Source organism: Balaenoptera musculus, chromosome 12, assembly GCF_009873245.2.
Source record: "Balaenoptera musculus isolate JJ_BM4_2016_0621 chromosome 12, mBalMus1.pri.v3, whole genome shotgun sequence".
NCBI classification, from domain to species: Eukaryota; Metazoa; Chordata; class Mammalia; order Artiodactyla; family Balaenopteridae; genus Balaenoptera; species Balaenoptera musculus.
This window is the reverse complement of record NC_045796.1, coordinates 80,305,129-80,330,508: the sequence shown is the minus strand read 5'-3', so window position 1 is coordinate 80,330,508 and position 25,380 is coordinate 80,305,129. Positions and strand designations below refer to the sequence as shown.

The 25,380-nt window shown below is 41.6% G+C and overlaps 1 protein-coding gene across 4 annotated transcripts in view; it reads right to left on the bottom strand.

The window, feature by feature from the left end:
• Window positions 1-25,380, bottom strand: part of COL12A1 (collagen type XII alpha 1 chain) — a 119,308-nt gene that overhangs the window by 43,532 nt on the left and 50,396 nt on the right. For 3 of the 4 annotated variants that reach the window (XM_036870924.1, XM_036870928.1, XM_036870927.1), the window contains 20 exons: window positions 25,232-25,371; window positions 24,578-24,707; window positions 22,821-22,963; window positions 22,380-22,509; window positions 20,361-20,497; window positions 19,138-19,267; window positions 15,279-15,418; window positions 14,892-15,024; window positions 14,766-14,792; window positions 13,925-14,067; window positions 11,440-11,569; window positions 10,903-11,042; window positions 10,015-10,144; window positions 8,669-8,811; window positions 7,434-7,563; window positions 6,645-6,787; window positions 4,609-4,738; window positions 2,728-2,847; window positions 1,477-1,623; window positions 131-247 (listed from right to left, as the gene is read on the bottom strand). In XM_036870924.1, coding sequence (XP_036726819.1) covers window positions 131-247; window positions 1,477-1,623; window positions 2,728-2,847; window positions 4,609-4,738; window positions 6,645-6,787; window positions 7,434-7,563; window positions 8,669-8,811; window positions 10,015-10,144; window positions 10,903-11,042; window positions 11,440-11,569; window positions 13,925-14,067; window positions 14,766-14,792; window positions 14,892-15,024; window positions 15,279-15,418; window positions 19,138-19,267; window positions 20,361-20,497; window positions 22,380-22,509; window positions 22,821-22,963; window positions 24,578-24,707; window positions 25,232-25,371 — 2,583 coding nt within the window. The remainder of the gene's footprint in view (window positions 1-130; window positions 248-1,476; window positions 1,624-2,727; window positions 2,848-4,608; window positions 4,739-6,644; window positions 6,788-7,433; window positions 7,564-8,668; window positions 8,812-10,014; window positions 10,145-10,902; window positions 11,043-11,439; window positions 11,570-13,924; window positions 14,068-14,765; window positions 14,793-14,891; window positions 15,025-15,278; window positions 15,419-19,137; window positions 19,268-20,360; window positions 20,498-22,379; window positions 22,510-22,820; window positions 22,964-24,577; window positions 24,708-25,231; window positions 25,372-25,380) is intronic. The other variant, XM_036870926.1, reaches the window with a different exon arrangement.

Sequence of the window (25,380 nt, the reverse complement as noted above, 5' to 3'; positions counted from 1 at the left end):
AAAATGCCCGTGTCACCAGTAATTATATTTAAAGACATTTTGATACATCATTTTATAAATAGAACGACACCTTTACGGAAGTTTTAAATGTGGCTACTATGTGCTCCAGGTCATGTTTTTGCACACGTACCATCTGCAGGGCTCAGTTTCAGCCTGTAGGAAGTGGCTGCCCGGTGAGCTGACCATCTAACACAGAATGTATCCCACCCGACCTGGTAAGTTTTCAGATCTGTCACGTTCAAATATACTACAAGAGAAGGACAGAAAGAAATAGATTTACTTCATAAATAAAGGCAAAAAGCATACTTTTAGTCACAACACAATTTTAAAACTTCCACTGTGGCTGAAAAAAATAATGTCTAAAGTCTCACACTGTTTCTTCATGAGAAACATACATGAAGCAAACACGAAAACATGGTATTGTCAAAACCGACCTCCCTTTCTATGACTGATTTTCAAGGGAAGGAAAATCCACATTCAGGCGTACCTCTGAGATACTGCAGGTTCAGTTCCAGACCACCAGAAAAAAGCAAATATTGGTACAATAAAGCGAGTGACACAAATATTTTGATTTCCCAGTGCATAAAAGTTATGTTTACACTATACCTTAGTTTATTAAGTGTGCAATAGTGTTATGTCTAAAAGAATAATGTTCATACCTTCATTAAAAACACTTTATTGCTAAAAAATATTAACCATCATTTGAGCCTTCAACAAATTGTAATCTTTTTGCAATAGTAACATCAAAGATTACGGATCTCCGATCACCATAACAAACATAATAACAATGAAAAAGTTCGAAATATTGCAAGAACTACCAAATGTGACACAGAGACATGAAGTGAGCAAATACTGATGGAAAAATGGCACCAATAGACTTGCTCCATGCCGGGTGGCCACAAACCTTCAATTTATAAAAAAACACCGCATCCACCAAGCACAATACAGCCAAGTGCAATGAAACGAGGTCTGTCTATAGCCCCTCTCAACACAATGAATGTCAACGACACCTCATGAAAAATAATAAAACAAATTTTCTGAAAGGCTATCTGCTAAGTCCTCGAATAGCCATTAAAGCACTTGATGACAACAAAATCTATCTGTAAGCTGCATCAGTCATCATGGCATTTATGCGAAAACTTTCAATTAGATCAATACATTTAGGTAATATACGTTTAACATCAAATGTCAGGAAAAACCACATAGCATCCCACATGGATAAAATCATAATGTTTATAATTTTTATCTTTTAAAATTCAAAATGTATTTTCTATGAAACAAACATATCTCATCATTATACATTTTGTATACTTGATTATATGACGTTAAGTATTTGTTTAGCTGGACACAAAAGAGTTACCTACTCAATGCTGAGGAAACACGTGTAAGAAAAAGAAAGAAAGAAAATTAAAACAGACTGACCTGGTCATTTATACTACGCTTTTTCTTACAACCACGAAAAGCTACGTGACTCACATGTAGTGCCTTGGTCCGTCAGAGGGACACTGAGTCCAGAATCATACTGAGCATAAACATTCACGTCATAGGTGGTGCTGGGGTTGAGATTGTGTAACGTGTATGATGTCACTTCTCCAACAAAGACCTCCATGGGCTCATTGGAACCTTTAATAACAATCACAAAAAATACATAGAAATATGCCATCCCTAGTCTCAAATTTTTCTTAAAGTCAAATAACTTATACTCAAATGATAGTATGAACACCATTAATTCCATAGCCCTTATGCACATGCTCCCCGTAATACACGCTGCATTACGTGGTGAATACAAAACTGTAAGCAGAGACCGAAGCCTTTTCCTTGTTATTCTCAAAGCATAGCACAGTAGCTAGCATGTGTACTAATGAATGTAGCATGTGTGTAATTAATGTCCCTTTAACGAATAGATCATCACACCGTCAACTACTCTGGACTCTCAAGCCTCTTCTTTAAGCTCCAGTTTGCCAGCATAGTGCTTTGTACATACTGGGTGCTCAATTAACATTTTTCTGCTGTAGAGATGATTTGAGAACGTCTATCTCCCACCCCGTTCCATGCAGTGTGGTTACTGAAAGTCCTCCACCTTGAAGTTCCCTCTCCATTTCTTACACAGGCTCATATATCCTTACACTTGCCTTCTCTCCTTTATTTTTTTCTAGTTCACATCCTTCCTGGGTGCATGGAAGATACCCCAGCAAATTTACTATAAAAGTATTTTGCTTCCATTTTGCTAAACATATAGACAGAAGGTGGAAACATAGACGGCGAATAACTTAATAGAGGGGACATCCATTTAGGTGAAAGTGGCAGTGGGAAGCTGAAAGCAAGCCTGCCGTGACTAAACTAAAATGCACATGTCCCCGAATGGAATAATACCTTGACCTGATGGGAAAAATACACACGTTTATACTAATTAAGTACTCATTATTTCACGATCATAATAACATATAGGTTGTCTGAACACAGCTTCAATTTGTGCAATCTTATGAACCAGATCAGATGTTTCAGTCATGCAGATTAACGGGAGTGGCATCTAAACCCATAGTAACAATGATACTTTAGACCATTGGCTTAAATACTATTTCCAGAAACGTTACCTCTGGTAGGAGAGGACTTGATGTGATAACTGAACTATCAGGAGAATCTAATCATGGGGGATGCAACAAAGAACACCCTCATGCACAAATAACCCTCCAATGCATTTCTAAGATGATAAAGGTGCTTCCTTACCCACTGGCTTATACACAATTTTATATCCGAGAACGGGAGATGGTGAAGGATCCCAGGACACTCTGAATCTCGTATACCATTCATCTGAGATGTGTATGTTCTGAGGAGGAAGTAATCCCACTGGAAACAAATATTGGCACACGTTACTGACCTCTTATTGACAAACGAGGAGAGAGCACAGAACTTTATGAGTATTGACCATGAATATTGACAGTGCAGCCTCATGAGAGCAAATTAATAATATCCCATATTGTCCCGCTCCAGAAAACAATTAAAAGGTATTGAAATGTTCAACAGAAAGCTTAGTAGTTTTCCAAATTCAAACAGCAAATCAAATGGACTCAGGAACTGGTGATTTCTAGAACTGGATTCAGAATTATAAAAAGTAAAAGAGATCTCATACCATTTTTTTGGATGTTATAGATCACAGATTGTTAGAGCCAAAAAAATGATTTACAGACTATTTAATCTAACCATCTTATCACAAAAATAAGATATGATTTGCCCAAGACCACACAGCTAGCTAGTGACCAAAACGAGGTTCTTCCCCAGCACCACTATAACCTCTACCAACATAACCTAGAGTAAATGCTCACACCTCCAGAGCACTACCCAACTCTACCCCCTATTAGATCAATGCTGTGAGGTAGGCTGTTAGTCAGCCGCTGAGTTATTATTCACAGCATTACACAAATAAGGACTCAACTTCAAAAACTTTTTTACAAGAGAAACCAGAAGTGGCTTTGGCCCTTCCTAGAAAACTAAAGATCTAGTAGAGATTTGTTTATGTTCTTGATTAAGCATAGACTTCTGAAATACGGCACTTCCTCCAGAAAAATACCAAAATATATTCTGAAACCTAAGGGAAGAGTGAAAATGGGAAGCTGTTAATTAAAATCATCTTGAGTCGCTACATGGAGTCTCTGTTGACTCAGTCCTGTAGACAACAGGTGTCAATAAATATACAAATTCCTGGCCTCCAAAGACTGAGCTGAAACCCTCTGGTCCTGCTTTTCTCTCAGGAGTTTTCAGATGTTACCTCTCCCAAATCCTGTAATGTTGTCAAGATCATTTAAGTAGAAAAAGAGTTTGGGCGACTAAGTGTAGCAAGGAGCCTGAAATCATGTGACTTAAGTGGATTTTGGCTGAACGAAGTGGAAAATTGTCTTACCCATGTCTCCCAGTAACGGAACCCAGCGGACCCATGGCCCAGCCCACCTTCACGCTCAGCCAGGGACTCTCAACTTTGCCTGCACACTAGAACTTCGGCAGGTCTGGACCACGTCTAGACCATTAACATCAGTATCTCTCGGGGTGGCGTCCAGGCGTAAGCCTTTTTAAAGGTCTTCAGATGATTCCAGCAACCAAATTAGAGGACTTTTGATCTAAACCATAAGAAACTGCCACCCACGCAGGCTAGAAAAGGGGCCTGAACCCTGGTAATCCATTAGTACAATAGAAAAAATAGTTTTTAAAAAAAAGCTAAATTTGTAAAGACAGAAGATGATTACCAATCATCTTGCTTCTTTTTCATGACTTAAGATTCTATGGTGATGGGGTCTTTTTTGCTGACACTTAATTGACTGAGTTAACAGCTACAGCCTTAACTGATACCACACAAACTAAAACATTATTCAGTGTCTAAGCAGTGGTTTTCCAAAGAATAAAACTATCTCAAGCAAAGCAAAATATGCAGATTTGTGTCTCATTTTCCTTCTTTCAGTGGACCTTTAAAAAGTTAATAACACATTCCGTTGTCATATCATTCTGACAAAATTCAATATCTAATACAAATGTCATTGCAGTATCAATGGAGTGTCTGAGATGTATATACTCAAATACTACCAAATTGAAAGATTATAAAAGGTTTAAGACATTTACCAGTTCTTCCATTTCCTGTCAAATGGGTACCATCTCCATCTTCATAAACAGCAATAACAGTAATTTTATATGGGGTATCAGATTGCAGGGGCTGTAGCATTACATTGTTTCTTCTGCCTGGGACAGTGGTCTGCAGAGGAAGTTAAATTATGAAGTTATCATCAGCTAGAAGACTTCCAGATCAATACTTTTGTATGTATCCCCATAAACGGTAATGTTTTCTTCATGGTTTCTTTTTCTTGCACAATGCTCAGGGCGAGGCAAACTGTCTACCACTGTGCAGCACGGGAAATGGTTCTAGAGTCAGGCAGGTCTCAGCTCAAATCCCGCATCAGCCACCTCCCAGTCCTGTGTCTCAGAGTCTCAGAAGGATGGAAGCATGAGGACAAAAGGCAGTATCTCGTACAGCACCTCCACACACGTGACTGTGCTCCCCTCCTTCCCCGCTCCTCCATGTGTGTCAGTTTCGTGGTGCTCCTCCCACAAACATGCACCCTGCGCCCACCGTGGGCCAGGTGTGGTACCAGCCGCTGGGAACCCACTGGGGAGCAAAAGCAGACTCAGTTTCTGTCCTCAAGAGAATCAGTTTTGGCTTCCCTGGTGGCGCAGTGGTTAAGAATCCGCCTGCCAATGCAGGGGACACGGGTTCGAGCCCTGGTCCGGGAAGATCCCACATGCCGCGGAGCAACTAAGCCCGTGTGCCACAACTACTGAGCCTGCGAGCCACAACTACTGAGCCTGCGCTCCACAACGAGAAGTCACCACAATGAGAAGCCCGCGCACCGCAACGAAGAGTAGTCCCCGCTCGCTGCAACTAGAGAAAGTCCGCGCGCAGCAACGAAGACCCAGTGCAGCCAAACATAAAATAAATAAATTTATATTAAAAAAAGTATCAGTTTTGCTAATATTAATTAGGGGAAAAAGAGGAAATGGAAAATACATTCAGCTGCCCCCACGAAGAGCAAATGAACCAGACAGGCCTCTCAGTCTCTCTTCCAACTCTATGCTTTGCTTCTACAAAAAGCAGGGATCACTTAAACCATGAATTCCAGCGCAGAGTCCCCTAATTCCAAATGGTGAATTGGGAGGGAAATTACATTTTTAATGTTTTCAGAAAGTGACGGGAAATTGCGTATTTGTCCATGGCAAGGCTGAATAAACACTAAAGCAGGAGCTTCTCTGCTTTGGCAAACTAAGTGTGGTAATACCGCTTACCCCATCCTGATCAGAAACTCTTAAATGGCCGTTACCTGGGTTTCTGATTAATAAAAATAGGAGCTTGAATTAAAGCCTAATATATCAAGTTCAAGTAGATATCATATTTTATAACATGGGGATAATGAAGGGAGAACCATCAAAGAGGATGTATGTGGCAAAATGGCTACAAACCACAGACCTCACTGCCTTACAATCAACATTCTGTGTAAGAGTCTACTAAACTATCACATCAATGAATCACTAGACTTTAAAGAAAGTAGTGAGTTTTTCCATCCATAATGGATGGATATACATACTGAGGGCTAGGAGGAAGTTAGAAGAAACTTGAATCTGGTTCTGGAGTGACAAAATATGACATTCAAAAAGTTTAAAGCTAATATGAGAGTATGTATACTCCAAAACCAAAGTGTACCCAAAAATGTTAAATTCAGAGCAAAGAGAGCTTGATTAGCCCTGGAGTATTGAAGGGAGACCTTGTGGAGGAATTGTATTTCAAGAAAGGTTAAGATTTAGAGAGTCACATAACTCGAACATTAAGTTAGGTAGCTCAGAATAATAGGTACCATGTTTCACCGACTCAGTTCCTATGGTATAATTAGATAGTTAGAAATACACATTTTTATGAGATAAGATAATTTTTCAACCTGTGCGTAGAAGAGAAATGAGCCCAAAGATACTGATTGTGCAGGTGGCCCCAAGATCACATCAGAGAAAGACTCAACTGTAATCACAGCACTTCCTAAAGAAGAAAGCTTCCTTTCACCCTCCAACCTGGTGACAGATTACACAATGCTCAGATGAAAGAGTGACAGACTCACGTATTCATCGATTGGGTCACCAACGGTGGGAGAATAAATGATCCTGTATTGCTGAACCGGCCCATCAGCGTGGTCCCAGGCTACCGAGAGGCTGTTGGTTGTCTCCCCAAAGACTCTCAGATTTCTTGGTCCACTTCGTGGTACTAAATAAATAAATACAACAGAGTTGGTTTCCTGTCTCTGACCATAGTGGACACAGGGGTGGAGGGAGGGGCACGAAAGAATGGAACCCAGGGCAGAGTAACTGTACCCCGGTACTTCACCACTCTCTGGGTTGCTTACTCCCTTATGATGAAATACACATGTACGGCTCTAATGTGAAACCATAAACAGTAGAAAGTGCTGCATTCAGAGCTACGATTACATGTGACAGAGACAGAGAGCTTCCAGTGACAGAGAGCTAAGTTTGAACCTGAAAGTACAGACTAGGAGAGAAAGGGATTATTTTAACTGCTATAAGCACCTCCTGTTTAATGAAACAGAGAGGCCGTGCCCTAACACTTCCAAAGTGCCCAGTTGGTGAGAAGACCCACCGCAGGCAGAAGAAGGGAAGAAACGCCTCCTTAACTGGGGTCCCAGATGAGAAAACGGCCAAACGACATCACTCAGCTGGGAGGGCAGTCATGGGCCCAAGGCTCCAGGCTGAACGTGACTGTGGGCAACCCAGTGCTCCCCTCACCTGCGCAAGGTAGAGGCGATTCCCCACACCCCTCACTCACCACCCACACCCCCCAGGCCTCCCGCCCCAAGTCACAAGGGAACCCGGTGGAGAAAGGATTTCCGCCTCACACGTGCGGCCCTGGGCAGGGCTGGGATTCCCCTCCGCGTCCGGGTAGAGGGCAACGATGTTCACGGAATAGGGTGTGTCCGGAATCAGCCGCTCCAAGTGCACCGTGCGGGTGTTTCCCGGCACCACGATCTGGAGGGGAGGACACGCCAGATTCTGCTTGACCACAACCCAAATGCTTACTGAGTCTTTTATTAGTCGGCATGATAATGTTTACAGTAAAAGGCTGAGCCCAGCACAGCAGAAACCAGCTTCTATGCTACCTCATGAGATCTGCCCAAGCCACACTGTTAGATGCAATTTATCCTCAGAAATTTCCTCTCCAAAAAAAGTTAGTTCATACTTGACCCTTAGTGACTTCAGCTATCTCCCGTTTGTGTTCATTATAAAGGTTCTCAAATACAACATCCAGGGCTCATGATAGTTACCCAAAAGCATCCCGAATGTTAGATACACATAAGAAAAGGGACCACACACACACACACACACACACACACACACACACACACTCTGGTAAAATAGAGAGCTACTCCATGCAATGGATAAGGGCAGTACTGTCTGAATGTGTCCTACCATACACAGGGACATACAAATCAATATTCTTACAGAGCACATCTATCTCTCCTCATTTGTTTACCTTTGTTCGTCGTCATTGTCTATTTTGGTAAAGACTTGTAAATTAAATTAGTCTATAAATTTACTTTCCCACAGGTGTTCTATCCCTTGTCAAATTAGTAATTTCTGATCTCAAAATTATTAATCTACTTAGAAAACTGCATAGTACTATGAATTGAAGATAGATTGGGCAACCTGTTAAGAGCCAATGAACGCAAACTTTAAGGTATTTTCATAACAAAGACGTGTATGTTACAACAAAAACCCATACTGATGAGGTCTAGCAATGATTTGCATTCACTACTGGGGCTTTTAACTTATATAGCTAATTTGCATTTTTCCAAAATTCATTTTTGCTAACTAACCCTATCGTTAATACACCTACTTTAATTCATCAAAAGCAATCATTTAAGCCTTACACATGGGCATGCCCGTGGCTTGCATCCTCACAGGCAACCAAACAGGACACAAAGTTGAGACTAAGCTCATCAGGAAAGGAAGTTTCCAGGAGAGCCGGTGCCACACCAACTGACTTATTGTTCTGGGCCAGCAACTAGAGCAGGAGGCACAGTAAAATCTACAGCATTCTTCTGTCGAGCTCTACGACGACAGCATGACTTACAGATTCCGAGGGTCTCGGGCCAGCCAGGGGCGAATACACGACGCGGTACTGCTGCACCGGCCCAGGCGCCGAGTCCCAGCGAACGTCCAGGCTGTTTGGCGTTGGATTGTACACTTGGACGTTTCTTGCCAGCCCTCTCACCACTGAGGAAAGAAAAGCCAACACATATTTCTTACATCTGTTTACGTATGTCAAGCTTTTGCTATCACTTCTCCAAAACTTCTACTCTGTAACAGGATAAAATACTGTCCTCCTTAAACTTCTAATTATCTACACACAAAAGCAGATTAAAATTCTCCAAATCCAAATGTAGTCAAAATTAGCCAACTATGTCCTTGGTCTATATGGAAGCAAAGTTGTTGCCAATAAAAACAAGCTAGTAAAAGCACAATGATAGCACTGGGTTGGCCACGAAAGAACAAGGGGCAAGGGACAAGATGCTTCCGTTTTCCAACACAGGTAATGGAGAGACAGAGGATTTTACAGCTCTGCCTTCTAGGTGAAAACTGACAACACCGATGAAGCCATCTAGTTCCATCAGCTACATTCACCCATTCATTCCTTCTCATTCAACAAATAGATACTGAATGTCTTCTGTGATTAAAAGAAAAGGCAAAAGGAGGGAGAAAAGATACACTCAGTTCTCAGTTACCTGCCCCAATAGGGACTTAGAAAACATGCAAATTAAATCCATGTATTAACCCCAAACTCTAGTTTAGCCAATAACATCATCTTTCCAGACCGCTAATCTTTTGCCAAAAGAAGTCATCTGTATTTGCTCTCTTTTAGCCATCAGCAAGTGTATTTTTAAAGCCAAAGAAATATTTATAGGTATGCCCCAAAGCCTTTAAGCAGTACTAGAAAGAATTGTAAAACCACTATACGCTGCTTTCTCAAGATGTTAATGGCAAATGAAAGCACACGGATTTTCAGCGCCAAAAAGCACTTCATCAGCAAACCAGAGAAATGTGCGATCAAGTAATGTGATGAACAGATTTCAACAATCGACGCTACGCAAGCCAATCACAAAACACTGCTTCACACAAATTTATAAGGCACAAAGCAAAGCTCATGAACTTTTGTGAGTGAAACAGAATACTGGTGATTACATACACATTTATAAATCCTGAAATTATCATTTCAGAAGAAGAATGCCATTATAACTTTTTATTTCATACACTAAAATATTAACAGTTGGTGGTGTTTGGATGGTAAACTATGGGTAATTTTTATGTTTCTGTTCTATCATGAATTTTCCAAATTTTCTTCAGTGGGCCTATGTGGCCTTCACACGGAAAAGCAAAGCGTATCACGAAAAAGCTATATTTTTCTGCCTTCTTACTTACATGTCCTTCCAGTATCTGATATGCGTCCTCCATCACCTTCAGAATAAACGGGAACGACTGTGACAGTGTATGAGGTATCTGGCTGCAGATTCCTAAGAATGGCATAATTGGTATTCCCAGGGATTGGTACCTAAAGATTTTAATAAAATGTAAAGTATCTGATTTGAAAAACCTGTCAAAGAAATAATACTTCGAATAATATAATACTCAAAATATTAACTCAAGACCAAGTCAAGAAGCAAGTTCTGTAATATCGGGATATAACGACGTGCCCCCAGACGAACTGTTATAAGAGTCTCTGAAGAAAGACTTCTCTACACTCACCCCAGGCTCCCCCTCAGAACTCCCTGGAAGGATTACTTCCCCTAGCCCCAATCCCCCGCAAAAACTCCCTGATCGGGCTTCCCTGGTGGCGCAGCGGTTGAGAATCTGCCTGCCAATGCAGGGGACACGGGTTCGAGCCCTGGCCTGGGAAGATCCCACATGCCACGGAGCAACTGGGCCCGTGAGCCACAACTACTGAGCCTGCGCATCTGGGGCCTGTGCTCCACAACAAGAGAGGCCGCGATGGTGAGAGGCCCGCGCACCGCGATGAAGAGTGGTCCCCACTTGCCGCAACTAGAGAAAGCCCTCGCACAGAAACGAAGACTCAACACAGTCATAAATAAATAAATAAAAGAACGTGAATTTCTAAAAAAAAAAAACAAAAAAAAAACTCCCTGATCACCCAGGCACAAGACACCAACCTACCGCCCTCTGTCAAGTCCTACTAAATGAATATGAACTTCTTCAGCACTAAGGTAAATTGGTTATCTCTTTAGCTCCACTTTGCAATCATTCGGCTACAGCTAAAACAAACATGCTTTTTTCCCTACAGGAAATAAGTACCAGTTCCTCCGGACCGCCTGCTGTGGGTGCGTAGAAGAGCTTGTACTGGCGAGGATTGCCCTCTGCATGGTCCCAGCGAACGTTCAAAGTGCTGGTGGAAGGGTCGTACACTCTGAGGTTCCTTACAGTATTCAAAGGCTCTGAAATGCACGGAAAGCCCATCACAGTGCGGTCCTAACAACCCAGCACTCACAAAACACAGGTTCCCTGATGTCTCCCCACCCCACAAACATTTGTTGAAGTCCTGAATAAGTGAAAGAACGTCTGTGATCATCTGACACATGTCTCATCTCTCCAGAGAGATTTTGGCCCCTGAGCGGTTTTTGTTTGTCTTATCCTAGAAAGTAATAAACGTCTTTCTCCTTGAACAGAGACAGATGACTCCAAGTAAGGATATTGAAAACAATTAAGATCATTATTAACATGGCTTTTAAAAGATTAGCAAAAGGCTGTGTCACCCCAGGGTTTCCAGAGGAAGATGTGATTCCATCCCCGCGAACGTTATGTAAAGAGCCGTGGGAGTCTGGGTTCACTTACTGGTCTTGCCCCTTCCTGTCATGCGACCGCCTTCACCGTCTGGATACAGGGAGGACACAGTGATGGTGTAAGGAGTGTCAGGCTTCAGCTTCTGCAGGAGCACGCTGTTTTGCCGTCCTCCTATCGTGGTCTTGAGTAAAACAGGGATAAGTGTGAGCCTTGCTCTCTCCATCTCACTGATCTGTTAGAAAAAGCTCTTTCTACAGGGGAGCTATTTGAGATCTTTGCCAAGATCTGGAAACAGGTCCCACAGTGAAAGCTGAAAATACATCTTAGGGTATAATTTTAAATGTAAAATATGCACTTTCAATCATAAAAAAGGATTTTAAGCCTTAAACTGGTGACCTTAAAAAAGATATTTCAACTTGCTGGCCGCCAGCACTGTGAAATTTCATCCAAAACACATTTCACAGATCTCTTCCCCAAAAAGGCATTAATCATAAGTGAGCTGCAAAGGAACTTTAAGATAGCAAAGAATTGCACGATAGTAGAGGCTCTGCACCATTAAGTGTTATTCTTACCTTTTTACAGATGTTTTTTATTTGCTTAAGAAACATATTAAAATGATTCAGCAAAAGATCTAAAGCTTTCGGTTTTCCCCCTCAAAAACTGCCCCTCTAACAGCATGAGCTGTGTAAACTACGTGACGGGACCCTCTGCCAGGCCACACTCAGGATTCCAGCCTTGTGGTATGAAGCTTCTTCAATATCCTCTGATTACAGAGTTTGAAGGTTTTGATTCATTGCTTAAGGCCATCTAGTTATCTTGCTGAAAGGAAATTTGTATGATTTGTTAACGGTCTACCAGATTCAGATGTTTATGCCATACTAATTAAAATCGCATGAAAGTGGCATGCGGCCCGCAAATCCACATGGGGATGGCTGGTCCAGATGTTTCCCACTTAGCACGCATCCACTCAAGCAGTCTGCGTTTCAGAGAAAGCCTCAGTGAATCGCTGTACTCCTCCTCAATATGGGCAAATTGGACCACAGTGGCTAATTCTAACAGATTTAGTATCTGAGGTTATGAGAACAAAGTATCGATGTATTTGATACTTGACAAATCTGAAAGCATCCGCTTAGTAGAACTAGCCTCATGAGGAAGCGGAATGGGGTGTGCCTGCTTCCCCCATCCAGCTCTCCAAAATATGCCAGCATCGGTGATTCATTACTTTGATTATTTCGCAGACTAGCATTAAAATGCAAATATCCTTAAGAATAACAGACCTTAAGGGATTATCAGCTAATACTGTACAGAGGATACGTTTATGAGACTCCTTCTAATTATAACAAACAGCTGAGGGACAGGAAAGAGAGACCCAGGGCAGCATTTGGATGGTCAGTACCACCAAGAACAGAAATGCTAAGGACAAGCTTTGCCTAAATCTGGCCTGGCACAGACGGAAGTTCTGTTTCTGCCATTAAAATATCAGTCCATCAGATGTGTCTCATTTTATATAAAAGCCAGTTGATGACACTTGGTATTTAGTTTACTACTGATAAACTATAAGAAATTCTTAATCCAAATGTATCACACTACCTAAGTCTAGATCTATGGAAACCTCAACACAGCAGCTCACAAGAGCACTAGTTCAGCTAAACCCACTTACTGCGCAGGTTCAGAGACCTTTAACCACTGCCAGCATCTACCTCTGCTAACGCCTCTAAACTGGGAAGAGGTATGACCCATTTGCTGGAGCTCAGAGAGTCAGACAATTCAAAGTTAATAACTCACTCTCTCTAAGGCAACATGAGGAAAAATCACAGCCCCCAACAGTCAACAAAATGCTAGACCTCACCAAAAGAGGTATTTGAAATAAATCAGAAAGCATCGCCCTATCTGTGTAAAAATTGTGCTGCTTCCTGACCCAGGGTAATGTGTGCAGTTCTGGTCACACATTTCATAAAACAAAGCTGAAGAAGGTTCAAAGACAGACAACTAAAGTAAGCAAGGTAAATGGACAAGGGGTCTGTTAAATACGGGAAGGCTGGGAAGAAAACGAAGATAAAGGCCGAGTTTAGAGTCCTACAATCCTTCTCAGGAACCTCCACTTGGATAAATATAAAAGTGGTAAATAGTATAAGTTAGGCTGAACAGATACCCAGATCTAGAAACATCAGATCTAGAAGATACCTTATGACATGCAAAACACAGGAAAATTAGAACAATGGAAGTTTAGCAGACTCTCAACACTTGATCAAGTTAGAGAGGTAAGAAATGAAAATACAAATAGAGTCACAAATCCAGCTATCTCCGTGGATGACCCATCCCTAATAGTTTCTAAGGAAAACATGAATGCACTGAGGCACATGCCTGATGCTGTGAGGCTCCGTCAGGGATGAAGCCAAAAAATTCCATCCAATACAGCAAATCTTGCAACTCTCAAAACAGTAAGTGTGACTAACTAAACACTGGGAGTGAGAGGAGTCTGAGAAGGAGAGGGTAGAATTTATCTAAAAGTCACGTTTTTTCCCAAATGAATTACCGTCTGTTCACTGCCTTCCCCTGCTGAAGGCTGATAGGTGATTCTGTATTTCTGCACACGACCACTAGCAGGATCCCACTTAACAGTCAAGCTGTTAGATGTTGCATTGTACACCTGAAGGTTTCGTGGGCCACTTTTCGGAGCTGAAAAAGGATTGTTGAGAAACAGAATAAACAAACTGGAGAATGCCTCTCCCACAAATATGCACTGTTCCCAAGGAAATCAAGAGAGCTGTATACTTCTAGGCTTAGAACTAAATTTTTTTTTTAAACATCGTTATTGGAGTATAATTGCTTTACAATGGTGTGTTAGTTTCTGCTGTATAACAAAGTGAGTCAGTTATACATATACATATGTCCCCATATCTCCTCCCTCTTGCGTTTCTCTCCCTCCCACCCTCCCTATCCCACCCCGCTAGGTGGTCACAAAGCACCGAGCTGATCTCCCTGTGCTATGCGGCTGCTTCCCACTAGCTATCTATTTTACGTTTGGTAGTGTATATATGTCCATGCCACTCTCTCACTTTGTCCCAGCTTACCCTTCCCCCTCCCCGTATCCTCAAGTCCATTCTCTAGTAGGTCTGTGTCTTTATTCCCGTCTTGCCCCTAGGTTTAGAACTAAATTTGACCCGACGGTCAATGACGGTCATTGACTCTCAAATGACGCCTCAACACATAGTAGCAAAGAGCAACGTTTTTCGAGAAAGACCTGTTTAAAAGAGGTCCCAATCGACACCTTACGATTTAAAAGCAGAAGGCCTGTTTGCAATGGATTTTGTGTTATTTTTCATTCATTCATTCATTATTTGGTCATCCGTACAATCAGCAAATTAAATTCTTACCTTGTGTTGTTAAGGGTATCAAACGCACTACAAAAAACAGAATATGGGGAAATATTACGAATATAGGCATAGCTCTACTCTGTTCATTTTAAGATAGCAACGTCCTACTGAAGGCTGAACACCTACACGTGCGCTCGCTGCCAGTCAGGTCTTCGCTTTCTGACTCATCAGGATAGATGGCAGTAACAGAAACTTCATAGAGAGTGTTCGGGTTCAGGTTTTCAAACAGCAAAGTATTCTCATCTCCATTTAGGATGGTCTTAGGGGAAGAGGAAGAAACAACAAACCCACACAAGGTTAAGTCACAGGTGCATCATGAACTCCATGGCAGTTGGTTGACAACATTTAGCCAGATATTCCTCCTGCTTTGAGGCATGCCATGAGCTCAAAAGTCACTAGTAGGAAAGGATGCTTTTCAGGCAACAGAGGTAATAACATATTTCAAACAAGAGTCCCTATAATGAAATGCGATCTAAAAAAAAAAGAGAGAGAGAAAAAAAGAGTTAACACTACCTCCATCTTATCTGTGCTTCCAGAAGGTGCCCAGGTGATTCTGTAGAGAGACACATCAGAAGCTCCGTGATCCCAAGTCCCTCTGAAACTCTCTGGTGTTACTTCAGTAATCTGTAGGTTTGCTGGGGCTGGCACAGTGCCTGTCATGAGAAAAGGCAGGACTGTTTTTCGATGTGATCCCCAAATTTAATATAATAAAACTGCCTTGTTCTATTTTAATGGACATGGGAAAACTGGTTGACAACATTGCTTAGAACCAAGTATCTTACCAATTCAGTTCATTTGAAAGTAAATATGAGAGAGAGCCCCGAAAACTGCAAGCATTTTATGGCTATAATAGACTACTTCCCGTCCATTAAAATGGTGATTTTTTTTTTTTAAAAGGTACCATTTAGTCATACTGTTCTAACACGGTGGTTCTTCATCGTTTTGTCCCTCACGCTTTTTGAGAATCTACGGAAAACCCTGGACTCTTTTGCACAGCAGTACAGAAGCACAGACTTTAGCCCATAATATCAGAGGGTTCATGGACCTTCATGGTCCATGAACTCTTATGATCTAAGTAATCCACGCATAAGCTTTTCCGGCAGGTCACTAACCTTACACACAATGTGAAGCTGACTGTATCAGCTCTATTCACAGGCAGGACTAGCCCTGCAGTGCTGATGATGGCTGAAATCCCAACTAAGAGCCCTTCTGTTGACCAGGCACTGCAGCTGGTTTGCGGCACAAGCAATTTGGAACGTCTGACACCAGTTCTGAGCTTTCATTGTCAATTATTTCTCTATCATCTCCTGGTAACCAAAGCCAACTACACAAAAGCCAGAGCCACCAAAAATTTGTTTCTATTAGTTACAATGAAAAGGCCCATTGAGATAATACCACTTTCACACGCACAACTGCAAAACAAACCAACCATTAAGGGTGCACTTTGGATGTATCTAAAAGTTCTTAGGAAATCTTAAGGATTAAAAACAAGTATTAATTTAGTATATTAAATGACAGGCTTTGACTGGTCTTTCTTCTTGACTTTTTCTTCCCTTTACTATTCCTTTACTTCCCTTTAAATTCCTGTTGTATTTATGAAAATCTGTCAGCCTGCTCATATGGACAAATTTTCGTCTCTAGCCACTACCCTTCCAGGAAAGAACTGATGCCAAGAAGGTTATTAAAGTTGCTAAGAGATTTCACATGGTAAGAAAACAGCAGAAGTGGATACTGTCTGGAGTTAAGGAGGAGGCTGTGAAATTTGACAAGATGCCTTGATCATGTATAGACAGCTGGGCACTGAAGGAGAAGCTTCTGAGCCCCTGGTGACGGAGTTGCTGGATAGGAGGTAAAGTTCTGGACTATAGCACTGATCCCTCACCACTAGCTTCCTGGACGAGGCTGGGCAAGTCATTTAAATTCTCTAGACTCCCTGTGCTGTCCACCATGGGAGGCACCAGCCACATGTAGCTATTGAGCATTTGAAATGAGGCATCTGAATTGAGATGTGCTAAAGGTGTAAATTAAGACACACCGGGACCTAATGAAACTTAAAAGCTTTTGCACAGCAAAGGAAACCATAAACAAGACCAAAAGACAACCCTCAGAATGGGAGAAAATATTTGCAAATGAAGCAACTGACAAAGGATTAATCTCCAAGATTTACAAGCAGCTCATGCAGCTCAATAACAAAAAAACAAACAACCCAATCCAAAAATGGGCAGAAGACCTAAACAGACATTTCTCCAAAGAAGATATACAGATGGGCAACAGACACATGAAAGAATGCTCAACATCCTTAATCATTAGAGAAATGCAAATCAAAACTACAATGAGGTATCATCTCACACCGGTCAGAATGGCCATCATCAAAAAATCTAGAAACAATAAATGCTGGAGAGGGTGTGGAGGGAAGGGAACACTCTTGCACTGTTGGTGGGAATGTAAATTGATACAGCCACTATGGAGAACAGTATGGAGGTTCCTTAAAAAACTAAAAATAGAACTACCATACGACCCAGCAATCCCACTACTGGGCATATACCCTGAGAAAACCATAATTCAAAAAGAGTCATGTACCAAAATGTTCATTGCAGCTCTATTTACAATAGCCAGGACGTGGAAGCAACCAAAGTGTCCATCATTGGATGAATGGATAAAGAAGATGTGGCACATATATACAGTGGAATATTACTCAGCCATAAAAAGAAATGAAATGGAGGTATTTGTAATGAGGTGGATGGAGTTAGAGTCTGTCATACAGAGTGAAGTAAGTCAGAAAGAGAAAAACAAATACAGTATGCTAACACATATATATGGAATCTAAGGAAAAAAAAAAAAAAGGTCATGAGGAACCTAGTGGCAAGATGGGAATAAAGACACAGACCTACTAAAGAATGGACTTGAGGATATGGGGAGGGGGAGGGGTGAGATGTGACAGGGTGAGAGAGTGTCATGGACATATATACACTACCAAATGTAAAATAGATAGCTAGTGGGAAGCAGCCACATAGCACAGGGAGATCAGCTTGGTGCTTTGTGACCACCTAGAGGGGTGGGATAGGGAGGGTGGGAGGGAGGGAGATGCAAGAGGGAAGATATATGGGAACATATGTATATGTATAACTGATTCACTTTGTTTTAAAGCAGAAACTAACACACCATTGTAAAGCAATTATACTTCAATAAAGATGTTAAAAAAAAAAAGACACACCGGATTGCAAAAACACTACTACCAAAAAAAAATGTGAAATATAAATAATTAGTATATGGATAAATGTTGAAATGCTAACATTTTAGATACACTGGGCTGAATAAAACACATTATTAAAATTCATTTTTCTCCTTACCTTTTCTATTTTCTAGAAAATTTTGAGTTACCTCTGTGGCTCCCATTATAGTTCTTGGGAACCCTGCTGGCTCTAGACCTCAATTTCTTAACCAGCATTTAAATAGGAAATGATGGGCTGAACACTGAGTCAGAAACTGGAGATTCAAAACTGAGCAAAATAAATATGTTTGTGCCTTCATGAGGAAGGAGCGAGGGGGAAGTAGAATAGATAGGAAAAGACCAACAGGCAATAATAATTGGGTTAAATACTATGGAAGCAGCATGAGAAGGAGAGAAAGCGACATCCCTTGAGGTGGCCCAGAATGGAGCAGGGAAGATGGGGCCCCTGCAGGTGCCCTGTATCCTTCCACCTTCCCGCTGTGGAATCTCCCCTTCCTCTGAGTGCCATGTACCTCACCTTCCTTACGTGATCCCATGTATCGTTACTTTTTATCTTCACAATGGAATACTACTGAGAGCAAAGATGCTTATATTTTGTTAGCCCTGATAGCACTTTACATATAGTAAGATCTCAAAAAAAACTGATAACTTTCCAGAGAAAACGTCCAATATGCTTTCTCCCCACCCCCTTACACACACACACACACACACACACACACACACACACCCTGGTTAAGTATCTGGAAGATGAATTAGTGACAGTGGCTGATAGACTAATAGGAAAGAAATGATCATAAAAGGAATGGACATAAAGATAGAAGATGGGAAGAAAATAAGTGAAAAACAATCTATGAACCCAAACAGTATTAAATTCTGGCAAAAATAACAGAGAACTATACTCAGTATTTTGTAATAACCTATAAGGGAAAAGAATCTGAAAAGGAATACGTATACACATGTGCGTGTGTGTGGATAACTGAATCACTTTGCTGTACACCTGAAACTAACACAACATCGCAAATCGACTCTACACCAATAAAAAAAAAGTTTTTTTAAAGAAACGAAATAGCCCAGTTAGTTCAGTGACACGTGCATGCAGTGTTGTTTTCCAATTATCAGTAAAGCGTAAGCACAACTCACGGGTGGTTTCCTGGGCAGTCGCTGGGGGAGACTCCCCCTCATCATAGACCGCAGACACGCTGACTGTGTACTGGGTTTGTGAGATGAGGTCTTTAAGAGGTGTGCTGGTCCGTGACCTGTCCACCTCTACCTACAATAGAGCAGTGCAACCATTTTTACAAAGTTGAATTTTGACAGCCCTCTGTTGTTGGCTATATCTCTCAGCACAAGAGCATAAGAATTGTGGTACAAAAAACAGCAGTGTTTTCCAATTTGCATAAGAGTCCAGGAACTGGAGATCATTTAAAATGTTTCCAAAGCGGAAAAAAATGTATGTACTGAGCTGTATCTGGCACTAGTGTCTGGTAAATGATGACTGCCTAGGAATTCAAACAACCTAATCGTTTCCCCCACTTCCCCGTCTCCCTTTGTATCATTGTGCGATTTCTTTCAGAAAAATTCTCCTGTGCCTTAGCTGATTAGACCCACTGGTCATTGTACTGCTTTTGACATTGAAACCCAGAATGAAATGAATGTGTGCACAGGTATAAATTAGCTTGTGTGCAATGCAAATGACCAGCACAGTCTGTAACCGGGTGCTTAGAGAAACGATTTCTAGCTTCCAAAAGTGCCTCTGGGATTCTCACATTAATGCCCCTTCAGGCAAACGTAAGTTTTAAACCCATTCGCCGGTGAAGCTCCTCAGTTTGCTTCCACTTTGAAGCGGGTTGTCATGGAAATAACTCCCCATCTCAGCATCACCTCAAAAATGCTCAAAGCCAAAGGGACAATCCTCTGACATTATATTCCGACTTTCCCTCTGTCCTGCTCAAGTGGCCTATCTTCCTATTCCCTGACAAACTCCCCCTCTTCTTTCCTGCATCCCCTGGCTAGCTTTCATTTTTAGAAACATTATTATGCCATTTTTTAGTAATTCGTAGAATGCGGAGCACCATATTAAGCATCTGGAGGAGAGTGAAATGCCACCTAGATTCTATAACTCTTTACCTACAAAGGGTGATGTTTTCAGGATTAATGTCACACAGCAGAACATTTCTAAACTAAATGCAAGACAGTCCAATATATTATCAATATTCAAATAGTGCTCTGTAAATATATAACGTTTCCAACACTATGTTCATAAAGTGACGAGTATTCAAAACACGCTATACTTGTTTAGGTTCTTCTGCTAAACCTACTAGGACTAAACAAATATTTCTAAACCCCTTCCAACCTCAGCCTACCTCTTTGGCATCCTCTTCTGGTGTTTTGTAGCGAACAATGTATTTACGCACTTTTCCAGGTGCAGGTTCCCATAAGACGTTCATGGTGCTGTGAGTCACATCTCTGAGTTTCAGGTCTCGAGGACTGGGCAAAGGCACTGGAAATGCATGAGAAATTAGGGCCAGATGTGGTTCTCAGCCACAGAGCTCTAAAGCATCCACACAAGCTTTCAAGAAGTTGTTTGGAGAAAACTTAAAGGTGTGCAGCAAAGTAACTAAACAAATTGGCTATGATGATAAAAGCACTTTGATTCTACCAGGTACAGCTGAATTCTTCTTAAGGAGGCTTTTTAAAAACAGGATAAATTTAAATTTTTATCACAACTCTAACTTCTCATTTATATGTTAACTTTTTCCCACTCTATTTAAATAAGCTCTTACTTGTTGCTCAGCTATAATAGATCATAATTCACCATAAATGTACAGCTCACGTGTCTTTATCAGATATTTAAATTGGTTAAGATAGAAATCAACATGAGTCATGCTTCCTGAAGAACATGATAGAAAAACAAATGGTTACAAGAGTGAAGCATGAAGATAAGCCGAAATTAAGCAACCAATAAGCTTACGAGAAAACCCACAGGAACCCAAACGGTTAGAAGAAAATCCAAATGATAAATTTTCACCAAGTCGAACAAAGCTTTACCTTAAAAAGGACAAGGAGGAGGAGAACTAATGGAGAGATTTTCTCTTGTTATTTGAGACGTATCTCACTCTCGCGAGCTGCCTCTTTCATCAACCTCCTTTGTCTCTCCTTTCAAGTCTGTACGTCTCTCTTCCTGAATCTCTGTCTCCACTTCCATGTTTCTGCACCTCCATCCCTTCAATGTTTTCGTCTCTCAGCGCCTCTCTGTGCCCTCGCCTGCCCTACTGCTGCAGTCTAGCCCCACATCCAAATCCATAGCTGCATTCGTCTTTCACCCCACTATGACTCGGGTCCCCTCGCCCAGCACTCCCAGAACACGTTTCCACGCCTGGCTGGCTCCCCACTCTCTCCACCTGCCGTCAACCCACTGCCGCAAACCACCAGCTCCAGATAGGATCCGACACGTGACAGATGATTATTTGTTGTCAGTGACTGTATCCTGCTTCACCTTGTGGGGTTTCTCTTTTCTGCCTCATCATGCTTCTGTCTCAACGCCGTTCCCCCTTGAACGTTTCTTCCAACTTCTTAATTTCCTTCGAAATGTGGTCTGAGACTCACAAAATTTAAGCCAAGACATACTTAGAATCCCAGTATGCCCACCTCGAGAAGCATGAAACAAAACTACCGGCTGCGTAAGGCCAGGAGCCTAAGAACAATCACTGTCACTTTCCAAGGAAAAGCACCTAAATGCTAGTGAAGCAACCCAGAAACACAAAAGGGGCTGAACAATACACACAAGCGAAGTGCAAACCACGAAAGGGTCCGGGTCCTCCACGCTGCTCTACATTTTTATCAGTACATTCTCAACACCTAAGCGCAGGACTGGAGTGTCGTAGATGATCGGTATGTTTGGGGATTGAGTCAATTTACTTAACAGAAACAGACTTATTCGTGTGTGCCATAGTTTCTACTTCAACGAGAACTTGGAACATCTTGATCTTAAACCTAGTACCTTCCTCCAAAACTACACTCACCCGACATTCCCTTCTCACCAGTGCCATGCATCTACAACAATAGGGATTGTAAGATGCACCGTTATTTTATGTTCTATTCCCTGACTGACACCTCGCCAAGAGCAATTGTAAGACACCATTGACTGTAAGATACATCTCAAAATATGGGAAAATAAATGTGAATCTTACAATCAATTTAAGATGCTGCCATAAGTCCAGAAATAACCTTAATTCTCAAATTAGATTGCCATAAGTAATAACCCTACAACTGACACACAGATTATCAAAATTATCGTTAGCACGATCGGGTGAAAGAAGAAGCCTAAGGAACATGTTGTATTCACAGCAGTAAGGGAAGAAGGAGAACTGGCGACGTCTTACAGGTGACCTCCCTCGCAGTGAAGGGGTCGCTGGTGAGGTCGTGAAGGGAGGCCTGGACCGTGACCGCGTACTCAGTGTTGGGGAAGAGGTCACTCAGCTGCACGTTGGTCACTGTCGGCTCCAAGCGCATCTGCCGATGGACATGCCGAGGGGAGACAACACATTCAAATTAGACGTTTCCACTAACAGGGGATGGACAATTACACCAATCTGTGACTGCTAGATTTTCACACAACTTTGATTTTTCATTTCTCTGCCCTGCATTTCCTTTCTCACGCTGATTTTTTTTAAGATTCGTCACAGGTCACAAATCTAATCTTGTGTTTTTCTGCTTCGGGTGTAAAGTTATAAATGAGCTCGTGAGTAACTGCCCCTTAATGGGGACTCTGCAACCCTGAAGTCCCAGGAAGACCCAACAATAAAGAAACAAACGCCTCCCACCTCTTTGGGTTTGGTCGGCTCTGTGGCGTTGATGGGTTCGTAGGACAAGGAGTAGCCAGTAGCGCCCCCCACTGGCTGCCACTGCACGTGCATGGTGGTCGAGCCAATGTCGTAAATGTTCAGGCTGACCACGGGCACCGGCACTGTTGGAATGGAAAAGAAGACACCAGTCTAGTTCTTGTCAGTCTACCCATTTTTCAATCGTTTCCTACTTAGTTATTGATATTTGTATATGCTAAATAGAAAATAGGTTGCTGTGAGAAATCAATGAGAGTTAATATAACCCTTTCCTCTCCCCGCGAAAACCCAATCTCATTGTTTATCGCCACCTCTACTAGGACTGCATGTGATAACTATTTCATAGAGCAAAGAAGTTTAAGTGTAAAATGGCATTCTAGTGAGTTCACGTGGAAGCCAAAACAGAGACCAACTTCCTGAGATTTCAATCCCTTTTTCTGGAACATCTGTAAGTTGACAATTTTCATTCTTCAACCATAAAATTTCATACATAAAAAGCCAACATCATATTTCATTTCATTTTTCTTTTTAAAAAATTTTAAATGAGAGTGCCATCTATTAATAAGTGGAACTTAGGGGATTCTTCAGAAAGAAGATTAGCCCACGAGGCAGAGTAAAAGGCTTACTGCCTTCTCTCCACTTAACACCTACACAGCTTTCTATTTTTTTGTCCTAAGATTGAGTTTAAAGTTTTAAGGAATTAGCAGATTAATCCTGCATTATGAAATACATTATTTCCCACCTCTGACGGTCTAACATAAAGGGAACTAAGAGAAGAGATAAAGACCTAAGGGACTGAGCAGTAAGTAGAGGCGATGCAGTGACGCCCACTCCTCCCTCTCGTAAGAGGCCTCCCTTCTTCCTGGAGCCCAGCCACGAAGATGGCAGAAGGAAAGAGTAGTTTCATATGGCTTCAGAAACCCTACCAGGAATAGGAGTGAGGAACATCGTTCCCCAAAGCTCTACTCAAAGCCAAAGGCATTAGAGCTTCTCCAGTAAAGAGTCAGTAAAAAAAAGGGGAGCTCTCACTGCCCACAGGAAGAACTGAGCTGGGTCACTCCTGCAAGCTGCTCTTCCAGGTAATCTGAGTCCCACTCCCCACATGGTATCTTCCCTTAAGAAGTGGATAACTGTTAAAGGTACTTTTCCCTCTAAGATATCTCAGACCATGACTACCCAGCCAGGTCCCATGATGGCAGGAGCAGCCAGTAAAAGCAGAAAACCACAGAGTATTTATTCAGGACCTGCACAAAGTACGCATTCAGTAAATATGTGTTGAATGGATATCGAATAAAGGAATGATTTGGAAGGCTGACAGAAGTCCCACACGGTACAAATGAACTTATTTAACAAAACACAAATAGACTCACAGACGTAGAAAACAAACTTATGGTTACCAAAGAGGATCGGGGTAGGGGGGACAGAGAAATTAGGAGTTTGGGGTTAACATATACACACTACTATATATAAAATAGATAACCAACAAGGACCTACTGTATAGCACAGGGAACTCTACTCAATATCTTGTAATAACCTAGAAGGGAAAAGAATCTAAAAAAGAATGTATACGTATAACTGAATCACTTTGCTGTGCACCTGAAACTAACACAACACTGTAAATCAACTACATTTCGATAAAAATTTTTTAAAAAGAACACAAAAAAAATCCCACAAGGGCTGTCACCTCTTTATCTTAAAAAATAAAACAATGAGAAGATTTTTTTAAAAATCTGACTTACAGGTTTTTTCTGTGCCCTTCAGAGGCTCACTGTATTCATCTTCTACCACAGAATACACATTAACAACATACTCAGTTTCAGGCTTCAGATCTTTCAGTACTGTGCTACTTTCCAATCGGCTCACATAAAACTAGGGGAAAAATTTTAAAAAGAATAACAACTTATGTTATAATCACTTCCCTCTCTTCTCCTATAATTGTGAAGTAGTTAACTACAATGACCTTAGAAATTATGTTTTAATGAGACCATTGTCTTTTGTTTCTGGAAACCACCAGATTACGATGAGATCTTGGACAATTCATACAGTTTATTCTCCCAGCTGTTGTTTCCTTATTTGTAAAATTAGTGGGTAAAACTAGAAGGTCTTCGATGTTCTCTTCCTACTCGATGATTCTAATATAAAATCATGAATAAATTAAGCATCCTCTTAATCCTCAATTAAAAATACTTAATTAAAAAACCATAAGAAATTAAGCAAAGCTCTTTCCCTCTAATTAAGCCCAAATGGAAGTGCTTGCCTAGAAAGAAATGGAGAGCGCCATCTTGGACTCAGTTCTGCCCCCTACCTCCCCCCAGCATTCCTCTCAGAGCCCTAAGGAGGAGGACCCAATCTCAGGACCAGGAAGGAGCGGGTTGTAGCTGTTGTCTACTCACTTCTTGCCGTTTCCCTCCAGAAACTGGGTAGTATTCCACCTTGTATCTATCCACGCTGTCAGAAGGAGGTGTCCAGCTCACTCTCATAGAACGATGGGTCTGCTCAGAAATAACTAGGTTGGAAGGTGCTTCCAAGTCACCTGCACGTG